We start from the raw sequence: 18,168 nt of genomic DNA on the forward strand, positions 1-18,168 counted from the left end.
AAAAAGGAAGATGCTGTTTGTGTGTCTGGTCATAGTCTTGGTGCTATTCATACATTTATTTTAGAAAAGGGAGCATTTTGAAAACATGAACAGAAGCAAGATTATAGAGGACAATATATTTAATTCTCTACAAAATACAGTATAGCAGTTTATTTAGCCTTGAAGCTGAATTTTCATAGCATATTTTCTGCTTGTAGATTTCCAGTAAAAACCTGTAGCACTTTATTTAAACTGTGCAGATATGGAACATGTGAGCTTGCATTATGTGTTAACAGAAAAGTGAAATTAATTATTGTGTATTATTTTTATCAGTTTTAAAACAAATCTAGGCTTAAGTTACATGATTTACTGAAATATTCACTCTGACATCTGTAAATAGCAAAGACTACATGTGTGGACTTCAATTATTGCTTTTGGAATGGCAAATATCAAAGAAGTAGACTTCTTGAATAAAGTACTATTTGCTTTAATGCAATGAAAATGCCACCACCTCAGGCTTCAGCAGATGTCAAGTTGCACTTTGTAGAAATCTGTATCTCATTTGTAATAAAATAATCTGACACTTGCTGCTTTTGATGATAACTACACATGTGGTTCACCATCAGAGATGGAATTACTTTACTGTAGAGTTTTGTCTAAACATGTTTTTGTTTGTTTTATATGCACACCTACTGTAAGATTGAAATATATTTTTCCTTGACCTCGGCTTACCCTAGTCATGATTTTATAAGCTTAGCTACTCTATCGACATAAATATTCTTTTAAGTTGGTATTGTGATTTAAGTAGCTGAGATGCATGTTACAAATGGTGCAAATATGACTCTGATGTGTGCTTGTAGTTTCCCAGCATTTGGTAGGATATTTGGGGGAGGGGAGGCTGCATAGCCAGCTGTGTGTGCTCATGGGGGAAGGCTCAGGATTAAAGGAAGCTGGACCTATTGAATACACTTCTGCCAGAACAGGAGTCAAGCATGTTATAACTGTATTAGCAAGCTCAATTAGAATGCCCAGGTGTTGGTTGTTTATTTAATATTTGAAGATGTAAGCAACATTCAGATTTGATCTTCCCTTTAAGTTCCTTGATGCAATTACAGTGTTTGCTGTGCACTCTGGCTTAAATAAAAACAGTACAAATAGGAAAAAATATCATCTTTAATATTTACATTAGAACCAGTTTTTCTACCAATATTATCACAGCTGAACACATGCTCCAGTGAATGTAAATTCACATTTACACAAACTTCCTCAATGTCTCCAGGTTTTGAGCAGGTCATATTTGAGTTGATGGGCAAAAATCTTTCTTGCTTGTATAGTCTTGACTATTAGTATCAAGAATCCTATGCATAACAATACAGCAATTTCTTTTAGAACAAACTGATCTGATCAGGAAATAGACCTGTGGTTTAATGCCATCTGGTTTTATGATCTCCGTGTCAGAATGTAAATTGATGCTTATTATGCTTAATTTATGTAGCTTGTTTACTGCAACTGTCTGAACTAGGTGTTAACTAAACCACATATACGGTTTGTTTTGCATGCACATTTATATTGGTCCTTGGTAGAGGTTGGTGAAGTCTTCCAAAGAGTTGTAATATTCTGAAAGTACATATACAATTAGGATTTTAGGATTGAGACATAATGCAAATAAAATACATATAAACATGATTTAGATATTTTATTTATCATATACAAAGAAACTACAAAATTGTATCGCAAACGTCTACTGGAAGCCATAATAGTAGTACAGTATTTCATATTGGATTTCATAATATCACAGACTGGTGAAATGCTGGGTGACACACACTTTGAAGCTTGAATGAACTGAAGAAAGAATAGTAATCAATCTACGAGAGAAAGTAAAAATGAACACAGCAAGTTTATTATCTCTGTTCTCTGTATTCATTTGTGGTAATTATTCTTTCTTCTCTCGTTCTCTCGCCTGTTTCTTTCAGCCTGTATGTTCACTACAACGATATTTCATCACATGTTGACTTTCAGCACTGCTCGCTGGCGAATGCGTGTTTTGATCATAATTTGCTCATTCAATTCGTGAAGACTGAGCAAACCGTCCAGGACTACAAGTAATAAACCAACTTATGAGACCTTAAACCAGACTGGGAGAAAGTGTCCCATCTGCAACAAATTGCTTACACACTGTAGCCTGTACAAGGCGAGCAACCTCAAACTTCACTATGAAACAAATCATAAAAAAAATGTCATCTGAATATCCTCCTGGATCACACTTAAGGCAGGTTGTCCTTTTGGCATTCAGTAAAGAAGCTGCTTTAACAACTCAAACGAGTTTTGTAAGGCAAGCATTCAGATGAATAAATCTTTTTATAAAATTGGAGTGTTGGCAGTAGACTAGAGAATGCATGTTTACATGCTACATTGCACATCTAAAATTAATATTATATTTACATATTTTACGTCTCGTCATGAGCAGGTACTGTAATCCCTTTCAAAATAAATACAGTGCATTTGTCATCCACAAAGCTATGTATGCATGTAATACACGCAGCAGTCATACAAAAAGTGTCTTTTAAAAAAATAAAATAAAAAAAAAACAGCGTTCAGCTTGTCAAAAAGAATCCTTACAAAAATGTCTTTTTATGTGGTGTTTTTGGTGAAATAAGGTCAGTTATTGTATTTTGCTTCATAATAACTGAATATAGATATATATGTAGAATACAGTATAAACAGAAGTAATGGGGGAAAAAAAGACTATAGTGTTACATTTAAAGTTTTAATACACTGTAGGTCTACGGTACAATACAAATTACACAAACTGTGTAGGCAATGTTCTATCCCTTGCTCTTGTGTATTTTGCTGCTATCAAGAGATAACCTAACAACTAATGTACTGCACAACAAAGTATTTAAATTGTCTTGCTCGCAAACATTTCATAGTATGTGTCTTGCTGCTCTCAACCATATGGAAATTTTGGTATGCGGCTCATAGAGTCAGGAATTTGGCCACCCCTGCTATATACTGTATATGTGATTTGCCATTGGAAACGAGCAAAAACACACAGGTGTTTCAAGTTTTCAATTTCAAAGACATTTTGCCAAGAACAGTTTAGCATCATATGCTGTACTGTTCCCTCTTTTAAAACCACACAGCTGTAAAATACCAAAGTTCAACAGTCGTTCACGTTGCCAGGCTTTTTTTTTGTTTATTTTTTGCATTTCCTTTTAAAGCGACAGTTTTTTTGTGTTTTCACTTCAGTGGTTTGCAAACCCACACTGCACCTAAAGCATAAGAGCTTTCTTGGAAAATCTGAATATATCTGATGTAAAGTAGAATTGGTGCATTATTTTTCAGAAATTGGACACCTGTAGCAAAACACATCTCTAGTAAAAATGATGAGCTTGCCCTAACCTACAATATTAAAGTGTGGTGTTCGCTGGGTGGAGTCAACTTGCTTTTATTACTAATGAGAATATCACATCCTCCCACACATAATGGTCTGTATTTCAACCTTTTATTTGAAGTTTTTTTTAAAAAAAAATAATGAAGTAAAACACAATACCCAGTCAGGAACAAATGTAAAGGTTGCATTATTTTATTTTATTTCACATAATTGACCATCAGTATAACAATTTAAAATACATCTGTCTATCAGTTGACATTCAGTGCAGACTGGGTACTTTTTGACACTCAGTGCAGTCTGGGTACACTGGGTACTTTTTGTGTGTAAAACTAATAGGTTTGTTTGTACAAGTGTCTAGTCTTGCACTTATTTATCAAGTGCCTTGGAGAAGGTCCTGGGTTGATCGATCAGTGTTTAGCTACAGCGCCCCCCTATGGCTTGGAATAGTCTGGACAAGAGAATCCGGGATATGAGAGAGCAACAGATAATTAACCCAAATGTATCGGCTAAACAAAGAATAATGACTAGGATTACATTTCTTGGAGTCAGTTCCAAGAATTATCGAAGTGTAAATGTTTCTGATCCCAGATTGAATGTATGATGAGATTGTCTTTTAGAGCAATGATATTTTTAGGGATGTGAAAATACTGCTGCATGTTTCTGGTTGTCTTGGTGCCTCTGAAAGCCCTCTGAAATCCAGTTATTGCTGTTTGTTGTGATGTATTGTATTCCTACACTTCTGCTTAACCATTTGAACATCAGTCCGGGTTTGTCCAAAAGTTTTGAGTGTAACAGTGGCTTACAAGTGACTTTGGGAACGCTTTTTTTTTTGTGCTGACTTCGGTAGATATCCCAGATTGCTGTAGCCTGCTGTTCTATATCTTCTTTTCTGTACTGAACAAAAGACAGTTCCAGCAGTATTATTTCTTTAATTGACTCTGTCGATAAGCCATGGATACCTTTTAATAATTTATATTTTGTAAGTGGCGAGTATATCCCTTTCATTCCCTTCCTGAGAAAATGTATCCGTAACCAAAATCGACTATGATGCCTGCATTGTCTGATGACTTTATTTTTTATTTATAAAAAGTAATTTGAACATATTATTTTGACGTCTCAATATAAATCTCAATAATGCTCTATAATAAGCAGCATAATGCAGAATCCAGCTATTTTACACCACTTACCCTAACGTATTTATGTACCACCTCTACTCACTAATGATTAGACAGCTGCAAAACCAGGGCAGATCTTTGACATTCCCAATGGTTAAACTTACTCAATACCTTACTTGGCAGAAAATACCTTCGACTGCTTATGTCCTGCCTCCGTTCACTTATGATTGGACTGCCGTGGAGAAAATGTAGATCTTCTATTGGTTGATTTTGATGTTTGTTATAAAAAAAACTAAAAAAAAAGAATCTGCCATCAACTCTTTAGTTGATTAATCGGTCCGTTTAATCTGTTTATCAGAGCGGTCCTTTACACGCACGCACGCACGCACGCACGCACGCACGCAGTGGCTTGCAACCACGGTGCGTGCGTGCGTGCGTGCGTGCGTGCGTGCGTGCGTGCGTGCGTGCGTGCGTGCTAGTACGTTATCCTATTGAATTTTCTTACTCCGAAAGTGAATTTGGCGAATAGGGACACTACTAAGCCACTTACTAACACTGAGGTGAATATGAAGTCGGTGATTATGAAGACTGAGAGTTATTTATTTTTTTATACATTTTTATTGGACCAATTTTAGGGTCAAAAAATCCAGTTGTAACACACCATCCTATCTCCATGGATACAATCATACCAAACAATGGAGTCTCTGCACAATCTTACTATGCAGAAAGACATTTACAAAAAAAAAAAAAAACACTACCGGTGCATTAATATAAAAATCTTAGAACGCATTCGCAGAAGGAGGGAGCACAGCCAACAAGGCTTCATAAAGAAGTCAGTGAGGTGTGTAGAGTTTCCTTCTTTGAAAACAGAATTGAAATAGGCAGTGAAGGATGTGGTTTGCACTGTATAAGTAGGTCTACAGTATGTTACTGTAATTTAGTTTTTAAGTTTAAAGGTTTCAAGCTCAGCTATTGTCTTTTACCTGATACAGTATTTGCCTATTAAAAGCAGATGTCTATTACATGTTTTAGTCTAAAGGCAGGCAGGGCCGTAAGCCAGCCATGAAAAATTACAGAGGCACTTATTTATAGTAAGTTGCAGTGTCTATCGGGAGCAAGCCTCCAAACCTGTACCTAAATTGACCTGGTAATGTTCACAACCTGAGTCCTCTAAACTATTGTTAGAATTGTTAAAATTTGCATAAACTGTGGGCTACCAGGGGAATTATTCATTATTATCAGGCTGATTACGTACTTTTTAAATCAACATTATTGCTTTGTCTCACCTTGTAAAAAAGTCATTAATAGTCCTTGGTTGTTTCTAAGCCATTCAAACACATTTAACTCACGGCTATGGTGGTATGAAGGGCACAGAGATAGACATCAGCGGGATTTTTTATGTATGCACACGAGACTGATGACGTGCATTTTATTTTAAGACAGAGCAATGTCTAAAAGATCCTAAGTAAAGAATTATTAGTATGACCGAGGCCCGTGTCTCATAGGTGGCTACGGCCTTGGCAGGAATCTCTCATTACAATTTCTGTTCCAACACCTTTTTCATTTGGTCAGTCAAATAACTATAACTAACTAAATAAATAACATTGCTGCTTATTCATTGTTCAAATAGATATGTTACTGTGCATTTAATATAATGCATATTGCTCTTCTTCACTGTTAACACGGAACTCCAGTATGAATGTTACCTAGAATAAGTGCAGACAGGTGAAATTGAACACAGTGGGTGACTGTGGCCGTGTGTGTCAATCCGGGCCTAGCCTGATTTTCAAGGCTGTCAGGCTGTGCATGTGAGGAGAGCAATACAAAGATTAGACCAGATCTAGGCACACCAAAGTGAAAAGAGTGTCAGCTTTACATATTTTGCTCAACATTTTCCTGACTGCATTTTCTTTTTCTTTTGAAAAATAAATGTGCATCTCCCTTTTCAAACAGAAGTATAAAAACAAGAAGCAGTCAAATATGTAGAATTTATCTACCATATTTGTTTAGAACGGAGTCTTATCTGTGTGCTCAGTCTACATCATCTTTTATTCTTTGTGCACAACTCTAATGCAAACACACACACACACACACACACACACACACACACACACTTGCATGTAAAGGAGCAACATGAAATAGAAACAACATGTATCAAGAATATGACGGTCATAATTGACTGTAATTTAAACTCACCTGTGAACAGAGCAAGGCTCTGTGAACAGTAGCTTTGTCACTGTAATGCACTAAGCTACAACAATAGGAATTACAGCATTTCCTGTTAGCAAAAGGGGTATACAAAGTACATGTTTTCATCAGGGTCCATTTTACAGGGGCTTTTTAAAAAAAAAAAGGTATCAATAAAATTCATTATGCAGTGCCATTTGTTGCTTGGTTACACACTAGCAACACTGAGCAAAAGATGAACCCTATTTATAAATGTGTGCTGTGTTTTGGCTTGCATCTGGATCAGCATGGACTGCTGGCTGTTGTGATTGTTCTCAAGTGGCCAATCCAGCCTCTATCAGATCTCAGAAATACTCTTCACCTTGGGAAAGCTTGGTTGGTAGCTGTGAATGTGTGCAGCAGCTGTCCCTTGGAAGACAGATAATAGCTAGCAGGCTATGAAATCCAGATTTAAAAGGGTGTTGTGCGAGTTATGGATTTGCCTGGGAGATAAATGTCCTTATGGAAACAAAAAACTGGAAGTCCGTACATGCTCTTCAATAAATACAGAGCATTATGGAAATAGGAAATATTCAACCATGATGTTGGGCATTTGTTTAGAGATGCAGAATTCACTGTTTATATATATATATAATATATATATATATATATATATATATATATATATATATATATATATATATATATATATATTTATTAAAACTATATATTATATATATTAAAAAACAAATAAAAAAAGGACAGTTGAATCACTTGCAAAACGTGTTTTTGACCCGTGAATAAGCAACTGGATTCATGATCTTCAGGATTTCATGGCACCTCCTTCTCCTCAACCTAACCTTAGTCTGCCTCAATTTACCTGTGTATCAGCTGAATTTTTGGAAGGTAAATCTATTTAATAAATACAATATTGGGTGTGTGGAGAGAGTTGGGATGCTTTACATTGCTATAGCAAGGTGATCACTAAGGAATACAATATTAACGTTTCTTTATTTGCATTAGTGCGGTATTGGTACAGTTTTTAAAAAATGTTCGCAGACATTTTTTGTTGTTTTTACATTTTTACAGAGCATGTCGAATTGGAAAGTGAAGAATTTGTACACAGCTGTGCCATTTTGCCAGATCTATTTACTACACATTAGTGAGACTCCACGATGTAAATATGTCAGTGCCACAACACCATTTTTTAGATGAACTACAAAATAGTCATCAATCACCCGTTGTTTTAAGGTTGTAATAAAATCTTTAGCGACTGCAATCTCCCCCAGGGATGTTAGAGAGGTAGCAAGCACAAACATTTAGACTGAGAGAAATGCAGACAATAACAAGCTGCAAGAGGGATTTCTGTGGTAACACAAACACTGTCTTGGTATTATAATATATAAGTTTTTTGGTTTGGTCTTATTGTAGGCAGTGAGAATTTTTTAATATAATAACCTATGCTGTATTGCATTATTTGTTTGTAAGTTGTTTCCTGTACAGATTTGTCCATTTTTAACCAACATCTTTTGAATTATCAAAAACAATTGTAACCAAGGAAATGGGGCTGCCAGTAAAGGCTATTATTAACCATTGACACCTGATAAACAGGGTAGGAGTCATCAAATTACCACTAACACAAATTGCAGACCGAAACAGGTATTGAAATATTCAAAACCATTTATTTTTATTACATTTTTTTGTAAAAACGTAATGCCATTGAAACATGTTTTTGGGCTTCTCATTTTGAAAGCTTGTGATCCTAGTAAAACTAATTTAAAAGAATTACCCGAAACGGGTTCTGTCCTGCAAGTTCAATATAAATGTTTGTCACGTGCTAAAACTTTTAAAACTTGAATTCTCATCTAATTTGTGCCTGATTCAGTAAAGCAGAGAACATTACAGTATTCTCAGGGTGCAGCAGTAGAAAATGAAATGAAAAAGGTCCTGTTTCAGTTTGTTTGTTTGTTGTTTGCTATGTAACTTCCAATGCAAGAGGATACAAATGAAAGGAGGAAAGGACCCCTTTTGAGTGCTGCACCACAACACTGTGTGTGAAATCAATCACCATATTAATCAATCACTGATTAGAATATTTCGGATTAAAAATACAATGAAACAAACATTAATATTTAATTCTGGGGGGAATTGATCTTCACGTATTTTGTTTCTTAACCACCTTTACTATGAGCAAGCCCTTTAAATTCCTCCCTCCTCTTGTGTGTGACAGCTGAGCTGGATGCAGAGCATGCTCAGAAGGTGTTTGAAATGGAACATACTCAACAGGCGAAGCTGAAAGAACGGCAGAAGTTTTTTGAAGAGGCTTTTCAGCAAGATATGGAGCAGTACTTATCCACTGGGTACCTACAGATAGCAGAGAGACGAGGTGAGTTCTAGTCTAAAACACAGAGACTGGCTGTGCCTGTTGGAGAAACGTTTTAAAACACTCTCAATTCTGGTATTACCCAAAAGATTAGGAATGGGCACACCATATGATTTGATCCAGATCACCACTCCGCTCAGCCTGACTAGACTAAATTTGGATAGATTGAAATAGCAGCAAGTAATAGTACATGATTTCACAAATTAGCACTGATTTTGGACCACAGGATATTACCATAGCTGAGGTACTATAGTGCAAGTTTAGTGGTACTCAAGCTTTGTGAAACAAGCTTCTGCTGTATCATTTTCTCCTAGCTTCTTTAAATACATTGTCAGTGCATGTGCTAAAGTAGTAACTACACCGGTCAAAACCCATCTGTCGACCAATTTTTATGATCGCCTTGGCCAGCGCTGTAAATGCCAGTCTAGAGCAGAACCGTGGTGGAGCCTACTGAAGATATGCTTTTTGTTTTTGAGAAACAGAGACATTGCTGCAGGGCTTCCCTTTGTAATAACCAGGTCTGTTCACAAGCTGTTGGTAAATTTGTGGATATGTGTTCATAAGCAGTAGGCCTACGTGCGAGATCCGAGTGCAAAAACCAGCTCAGCCACAAGAACTGTGTACATGATGCTGGGGAACAGTAACTTCAGCTCTTTGGGTCTCACTTGCCATAGACAGGAGGAGACGGTAACAACTAGGATTAAAAAAAAAAATATGTGAAAAAGTTTATCAGCCAGTACCATTTCCACTGTTGCGCAGTTGAACTTTTCATTTCTATTACATTTTCTTCCTAGTTCAAGTCTTTCATTGTATAACACTACAGAACCATCTAGGTCTGCACCTGCCCCCAAGTAAGATTGAGTGAATCATGTGTCTAGATTAAAAACGAAATCATTCTGTCATTTCTTTCTTTCTCTAACAGAGCCGATAGGCAGTATGTCGTCTATGGAGGTGAATGTAGACATGCTGGAGCAGATGGACCTCATGGACATGTCTGACCAGGAGGCACTAGATGTCTTTCTAAACTCAGGGGGAGAAGACAATAGTGTGGCCTCACCAATGCTGGGTATGACCCCATTTCGCTACTAGATGGCAGTAGAGCACTTGGGCACTGGACTACTGGCAGTATGTTGCAGCCTGAAATCTTTTAACTGTTTCACTGCAAATCAAGAGATCTGACCACCAAGTACCTGTAGTTACCACCTTATGCTTTTTCAGTGGTCAGAGTAATCGCTTAGTATGGAAACATGTGTTTGTTAGTGTTTCCTTTTTCGGCTATAAGGTCTGGAGTGTGATCTAATTACATTTTTAACATGTAATTATCAAGATTTCAAAAAATATTTTCTTTTTAATAGCAAAATAATACTGTCATAAGTCCCTTATCGTTTTGCTGCTGATCGTGTAGTTTTCCTTTTCGGGTGTCCTGCCATAAAGGTCTCTAGACAACAGACGCGATGCAACAAAATGAATAGTTCAATACGTGTGGTCCAGCAGGGTGAAGCAGTCTCCAAAATGACGGAAGAACCTGTCGCATCGCCTCTGTGTCGCTTTTGGTGTATGGTCATGTCTCTGGGAAAATATCTTGTTGCCCAATTTAAAATGGCATCGCGTCTGGTGTGTGGAGGGCTTTACAGTTATTATGACCTCCTCCTGACCTGAAATAGTTACTTGGCCTGGGACATGCATCAGTGGCTCAAAAGTGGTCCTATTACCTGTAATAATGCTTTACCTGAGTTGTGTGGAAATAACGTTGTGGTGTTGCATGAGGTGTCTGTGAAACAGAAGTCCTTGGTTATTACCCTGTCAAGCCTTAAGAAACATTTCCATGAAATGTATTTTTTCTTCACAATGGAGTCAGAAATATTATATGTATGTTTCATTACTTAGAAAGGAAAAAAAACAAAACAGCAGAGCAATATGTAATTAGCAGTGAAAAGGGTTCAGCTTTAAACCGGTACACCACATTAAAACACAGTCAGCAGCTTTAAATTAATAAAACCCTTCAGTTCAGTTTCTGATTTTAGAAAGATGTATTTGTGAGGGAGCAGCATGACTTTTTTGGTTGTTTTAAATGCTAGTGTTCTTTCTTAATTATTTGCTCAGGAAGTATTGAAAATGGCTTGACTATTCTGTTACACACATGTAATTAAAGTTGCTATCTGCTTGACTGGTCATTCTTCTACATTTATTTTTGTGTTTAACAGCATTGTAAAAAGCCATTTGAGAGGTGTTAACCCTTGAGGGAATATTGTGTGTTTAAACATACATGGCAGAAATAAAATACACCAGACACACTTTTGTTGTGGTGTGCTCACTTGTGGATTTAAGAATTATAAATCTTTTATAGACAATACATTATTTTATTATTAGGATACCATATTCCAATCATATTTCTAAACTAGTATACACCCGATCTATCGCTAGCCAGCGAGTACTGAATTTGTTCATTGGCAGTCTTTTTTTTTGTTTTGTTTTCTTTATGTTGTGTTATATGACCCCCTGAAATAGTAAGAATGGCATACAAACAATGCTGAAGTGCAATATTGAAATTGAGCTTTGCTTAAGAAAGCACCTGTCTGGCTTTGGAGACGTGTTCATGTTGCTATGGGTGTACAGCAAATCAAGGTAACATACTGAACCATTTCATTAAAGAAACGGCTGCAGTGTGTTTTTAGATTGCATGTTGCAGTTAAGGAGAAAATTATTATTGTGATGGATGGGTTTGATAGCCTACGTTTCAATATACTTTATCTACTGCCACCACAGTAATGGGAGGCTGTATAACCTTTTCTGTTGAAAGATGCTCTATAATAGAGATGACGCTATGGCAGCACCTTTTTCCTTTTCTTTTAATCAAATTCCAACTAAAGTTTTACTTCTTAGGAAGGCTTGATAGTATGTCAAACTACACATGGTGAATTTAATCTGCTGCTTTGAATTTATCAATCTACTCCAAACTCTGTTTTCAAATTGCATTTGGGTATTATCCGATAAACGTCATTATTTTATTTAATTTTTTTTAGCTGGGTTGCAGTTAACCACAGCAGTGTTTGATGTAGCCTTTTTGCTTTGCTCAGGGCCAGAGACGGAGGCATACCCCACAGAGATCTCCCTGCAGGTACCAAGCCAGGCCGAACTGAGACACAAACTGTCCTCATTGTCCTCCACATGCACAGATTCAGCTAGCCAGGAGGCCAGCGAAGCGGGGAACGATTCCCCCATCATCCAGTCAGACGAGGAGGAAGTACAAGCAGACAACATCCTGGTCAAAGAGAACTCTGACAGTGACACCCAGTCTGTTTAAAACAAGATATTAAGACATTTTCTCAATTTTTTTTTTCTTTTTTAAAACTTGTTGAAAGGAAACTATGGTCAATCACTTAATGTTCTTTTTGTTTGCCTGATGGGTCTTGTTTTTCTCTCCTAATATGTATTGTACCTAACAAGCTTCAGTACTGTACTGAAGCACAAAACAAAGTCAAATACTTTGGTAGAACAATAAAATCAGATTAGATTTTTTTTTTTTTTTTTTTTTTTTTAAAGAACCATTTATAATTGTGCATCAGGGCTTTAGCCATTTACCACTGTGCAATTTTCTGTCTGCCAAAAAATAATTCAAACAATTTAAATGAGACTACAGGAAGGTTAACCATGTTAAAACATTAGAAAGCAAACAAAAGCTAAATGCGTTTCTAAGAACATGGTTATTATAAAGCATTTTGAAAGGCTGCATTTGTCTGTTTATGAAGATGTATCAAGATTGATAGTATCCCCCAGGCTTAGCAAAAAATGATATTATAGTATTGTATTATTTGTACCCCTTTATCTACCCATTTATATAGAAATCAGCAGATATAAATAGCATTGTTTAAATTATAATATGCCCATCCCTGGAATTATATAAAAAAAAAAAAAAAAAGATCGTGGAATTCAAATTCAATGATGAAATTTAATGAATATCTTGTTCATTTCAGTAAATACCCAATGTGCAATTTTACTTAAAGGGGTCGTAACTAAGGCTTCTTGCTTCTCAAGAAACAACAACACTGTGAAAAGCACCTTACTGTTTGTTAATCCTGGTTTATTTTAAATTTAGTTAGTTATAGCCAACTGTTCCTGCCACAGTGCTTTTGTGAGTTCCTGTCTTACAATTAATACAGCCTCACCTGGTGCCCCTAGGAAACCATTGGGGATCAGGTGGCATTACGACTACTACCACCCCCCACCCCACCCCACCCCACCCGTAAACTTAGTGTGGCAGAATAAATAGGCTTCACTGGAATCAGTACAAAACAAAAGGATTTGGAAAGTTTGAAAACAGACCCTGATTAACACTAGTCTTAGAATACCTTAGCTGGGGTGACATTAGGCACTCCAGGATTAGTGTGGATCAGCCATTAGGGATTTGAATGTTCCTAATGCTACTGAGATGAAAGAAAATGTTTTAAAAGCACTACATTATTTTAACCAACCATTTAAAAAAAGAAAATACCCCAAGAACACCTGTAAGACACTGGAGGCATAATTAATGTAATACCAGCAAAAACAATTGCACCAGTTTGTTTTTCTAAGAAACAGGTTGGCCTGAAATAGCATCACTTAGTAGTTTTGATTTGCAAACCATCTCTCACCTAAATATAGTTAGAGAGGAACCAAGTAACACAGAACCATAAAGCTCTGGAGACCGAATTGGGAAGGAGAACATCAAATACTGTCTCTAGGACAAGGAGGACCAACCAAGACCATCAGCAGCAGTGTTTTCCTTTGTTTCAGTAAATATTGCAAATGTGTATTAAATAAAGGGTCAAGTGGGACTGTTTTCTATTCAATACATTAGGAAGTAACAGTTCAGCTATATTGTGCCTCTTAATTAACAGTTGTTGCTGTACATGTACTAAGAAAAAAAAAGTTATTTGTAAGTCAGTGAAAATAAAAATGCCAAGTGAGACACAAGAATTGTAAAGAAGTGACAGTGAATTGTCCATAAGTTTTTATTAAACCTTAAAAATACAAACCTGAAAAGTAAAAAACCGGCAATAACCAACATGAATCTTTCCACTTGGAAGGAAAGGCAGGTGAGCAGCACTAATAAATTAAAATGTCAGACTGTAAGCAATAAGAGGTTTACTGCAGAAAGGGGAAAACACACATTGTAAGGCCATAAAAACTCGACAACCACATTTTGAAAACACTTGACTCAGTTATGTTTTCATTAAATACTCCTAAAACAGTTCAGTCTTCTGCAAGGACGACAACCAACAAACTGGATTATAGGATTTCTTGGCAGTAACCACTTGCAAGCTCAGTGCAACATAGGTAGCTACTACATTGTTGAATTTTCAGTAATGAAAAGATAAAATCGGTGGTGAACATCTTTCCCTTTTCTTAAAAAAAAAAAACACTAAAAGGGGCAAAAGCTACTCTGGATTTATTCAGTGATGTAAGCAGCACTTATTTATAAATGTTACAAGAGAAACCCTGTAAGCATAAAACTCAGACGGATGAAGAAACTAAAATGTAAGGCTTTTCTTCATCTGGTTTCTTTGCTCTTCTCCCCTACCTCCTTCCCCTCCCCTAAAAAAGGCTCAAGTATTTAAAGAAATTTACAGGCGTATGTACAAAAGTGTTTTTATACATATGGAAAAAGTGAAAAAACACAAGGGAAACATGATAGAAATCAGGATTTTCACATTTCACACCCTTTTCTAGTGGCTCTATTTGTGAAGTTACATCAGACCAAAAAAAACAAAACAAAAACACAAACAAAACATAAAATAGTTAATGCTTATCGAGTTGAATACAGATGACAGAATGACAATGGAATGTTAATACAATTGCACATCTAGAACAAAGAAGCACCAACAGCTTCTGTCTTGTGTTTGAGAATGCCATTACAAGGCTTTCTTTTTTTGATAAAATAACCAACAAGCACCAAAACATTCGTATGGATTTCCTATTAAATCAGGCACAGTTTTCATAATGTAATGACGCTTAAAACTGGCAGGCAGTCACTTTCTCGTTTTTTACTCTCTTCAGATGCATAGCAATGAAAAGGAGAGAATGCACTGGTCATTTAGCTAGCATCTGACTTATTGTCTTGTAAATTAAGTCTATTATTGTAAGCTGCCAGGGCCTTCTCCCCACTCTCTCATACCGTCCTGCCTCAACTAAATTAAAATAAAAATACCAAAAAATAAATAAAATAAAAAAAAAAATACAAAAATCAGCCAAGCAAAGCAGTTTCTTTCAAGTTTTACTTCCAAACCTCTCCCCCCAAAAAAGCTGCTTGCATGACAACCTAAAAAACACAACATTCTAACTTTATTCTATTCCAATCAGGGTTCTTAAAATAGCCCACTTTTTTCACAGTTACAAAAATCCCAAACAAAAGGCTTATGCAGTCAAAGGGGCTGAAGAGGGGGAGAAAAAACAAAGTCAATCAGCCCTTCAACCTGCTTTTAAAACAGTGAAGGTACTGCATTTTAAAATAAAACCTGTGACTGCAGTTTGGGTTTAATATCTATATACATACTTATATGTATATATAAATTGTCCTAAAAAAAAATGTAACCCCAACAATTTAATGCTAAAACAAAATACTTCTCTAAAAACATAACAATTATCTTTAGAGCTAGTGCAAAGACAGCTTGCATTCTACGGCAAGTTCTCCAAACTATTATACAAAAAAAAAAAAAAAAAAACAAGAGTTGGCATCCTCATGAGGAAGTTGAAGCACTTTTGGGCGCATTTGAAGAGGGAAGCCTGGAGAGCGGTACGTTGATGGTGGCTCGTTTCCTGGGTCCTCGCTTCAGTGGGGTCTTGCTGGGAGTGATGCAGTTTCCAACGTCGCCGTTTTTTGCAGTCACTTTTCCAGAGACCTGATTCACTAAGCTGTTGATTTGTTCCTGGATGAAGATGGGGGGAAAAAAGTACATTAACAATGTAGAATTACTAGCATTACAACAGTGACATTGAATGCAACAGGCTGATTAATGCAGAAGAGATCTGGAAGACCATTTGTAAAAGTCAACAGAAATGAAGTAGCCTATTACCACTTTTTTTTTTTCTGTGTACTGAATCCCCCTATAAGCAGGCCCACTAATGCAATTGTGGGCATTTTAAAAAGGTAGTGTTTTCCTACGATGCATCCATTTTTCTTTTTTTATGTGAGCGCCAACTTTATAAAAAAAATAAATAAATAAAAAAATAAAAAGTCTCCTTTTAATGTTTACCATTCCTCATAATGCCAAACATACTGAAGGGTGAAGTTCTCCAAAGAGGATATTCACATTATACAATAAAACTGCCTTAGTTGACCTTGAGCATTACATTGATTAAGGCATTAATAAAGCACTAGCAGTACAGCTTGGATAGTCATTAATATAAAAATATCACTGAAAAACAATTAAATGAAGCAGTTGGAAAGTAAATTATTGAAACTGCTGGATGGGCACGGAAATGGAGACACCCTGCTATGATTCCCTCTAGGGGGAATTTGTGCTAATAAATAATGGATACAGACAGCTCTACGTATTTATTGGCAAGACATCTGTATAACCAGTGCTCCAGAAAAGGTTTTTGGTCACCAAGTAATTTACGACATTTACTAGGACAGAGTAAAATCATGCTGTTGCATTGTACATATTACAATGCAAAAATAATACATTGTAAATTTAAACAGTTATTTTCACGCATTCTCTTTTACCGTTGCCTACACAATTAACACAATAGATCGTGTAGCCACACTGACAGTAAGCCACAGGAGTAAGACAATTCATTGTGTATTGCGATACTTTACAACACGATACACCTTTGTGCTTGAAATGAGTAGCTAATATGCTATATTTATTAAACTGAATCATGAAAGAAAAGGTCTTGGTTGTCTGAACCTAAACTCCATTTGATCCTAGACATATCCCATTGTGCAATGAGCAGGCCAGATGCTTCCGGAATTTAAGCGGCAGTACAGGAAACAATGTTGGTTTTTTTTGTATTCAATTGATAGCAAGTAGGGAATAAGAAGGGTATTACTGCAGCCTGGAGATGTCGTCCCATAGCAGCGGTCTCATGACATAAGTTTTTGTTTCTTTCCGGAACAGATTTAACAGAATGGGCTCCCATCTAGCCCCGCCTACTCTGTCCGATCCTTATTTTTATTATCCTTGAGAGCAATCAGGAAGCGAGCAGCGTCTGTAAAAATTCGCCACTACGGCGAATTCTACTAAAGTTACTAGCTTTTGTATTCAAATGCTATATATTTGTCTCGTGAGAGCATGTTATTTCATATAAATAGCTGTATGTTTTTTCTTTTTCATTTTTACCATATATATTTTATATATTGATCTCCTTTTAATGTTTCCTTATAATCCGGTGTATATATATATATATATATATATATATATATATATATATATATATATATATATATATACATATATATATATATATATACATATATATAGACACACACACACACACACACACACACACACACACACACACACACACACACACGGAAAGTAATTTGTGAGGGAGGATAGGCTATAAGAATTTTATCGTTTTATATTTATAGTGTATTTGAAATAACTAACATGTGTTTCCTGTATTCACATTAGCATACTATTAGTACCTTACATATCCAGGACACACTTCACAGAAATAAATACATTTTTAAATTTACATTAAAACTTTTACAGTGTATGTGTGGCTGCAAGTAACACACTTCATATTCTGAATGTTAACTACTGTAGTCCACATCTTGCGTTTCGAATCACTTGAGTCCATCAGTATTTCTGAAAGCTTCTCATCATTTTCCATCCGATCGATTTAAGTTATTTTAAACTTTGTAGAGTTGAATCACATACTTCATTTAGTAGGCTTCTGTTTATTTTCATCCTGTCTTTGGTGTCAGTACAACTAAGGTTTTTTTTGGTATTAACAAGGGACAACTAATTTCCAGGTACAGTCAATAATATATAAATGTTTCGTTCCTACTCTACGCTTTATCACTGCACACTGACGCTTCGTCCGTGACTGGCTGTTTGGGATTCACAAAACACACACTTGCATTTAAAACTTTGCAATTTGTGTAGCTCTTTCCACAAATAGTCTACATATCTGCTCCTGTACCA

At 36.1% G+C, this 18,168-nt stretch overlaps 2 protein-coding genes across 3 annotated transcripts in view; one reads left to right on the forward strand and one right to left on the reverse strand.

The window, feature by feature from the left end:
* The window catches only part of LOC121314830 (dysbindin-like), a 97,118-nt gene extending 83,115 nt beyond the window's left edge, over positions 1-14,003 (forward strand). The window contains exons 8-10 of the mRNA XM_041248536.1: positions 8,885-9,040; positions 9,960-10,103; positions 12,115-14,003. Of these exons, the coding sequence (XP_041104470.1) occupies positions 8,885-9,040; positions 9,960-10,103; positions 12,115-12,341 (527 nt within the window). The 3' untranslated portion in view covers positions 12,342-14,003. The remainder of the gene's footprint in view (positions 1-8,884; positions 9,041-9,959; positions 10,104-12,114) is intronic.
* Position 14,004: 1 nt separating this feature from the next.
* Positions 14,005-18,168, reverse strand: part of LOC121314829 (protein Jumonji-like) — a 153,274-nt gene continuing 149,110 nt past the window's right edge. For both annotated transcript variants that reach the window (XM_041248535.1, XM_041248534.1), the window contains exon 18: positions 14,005-15,942. In XM_041248535.1, the coding sequence (XP_041104469.1) occupies positions 15,754-15,942 (189 nt within the window). In that variant the 3' untranslated portion in view covers positions 14,005-15,753. The remainder of the gene's footprint in view (positions 15,943-18,168) is intronic.

Source organism: Polyodon spathula, chromosome 4 (assembly GCF_017654505.1).
Source record: "Polyodon spathula isolate WHYD16114869_AA chromosome 4, ASM1765450v1, whole genome shotgun sequence".
Classification (NCBI taxonomy): domain Eukaryota; kingdom Metazoa; phylum Chordata; class Actinopteri; order Acipenseriformes; family Polyodontidae; genus Polyodon; species Polyodon spathula.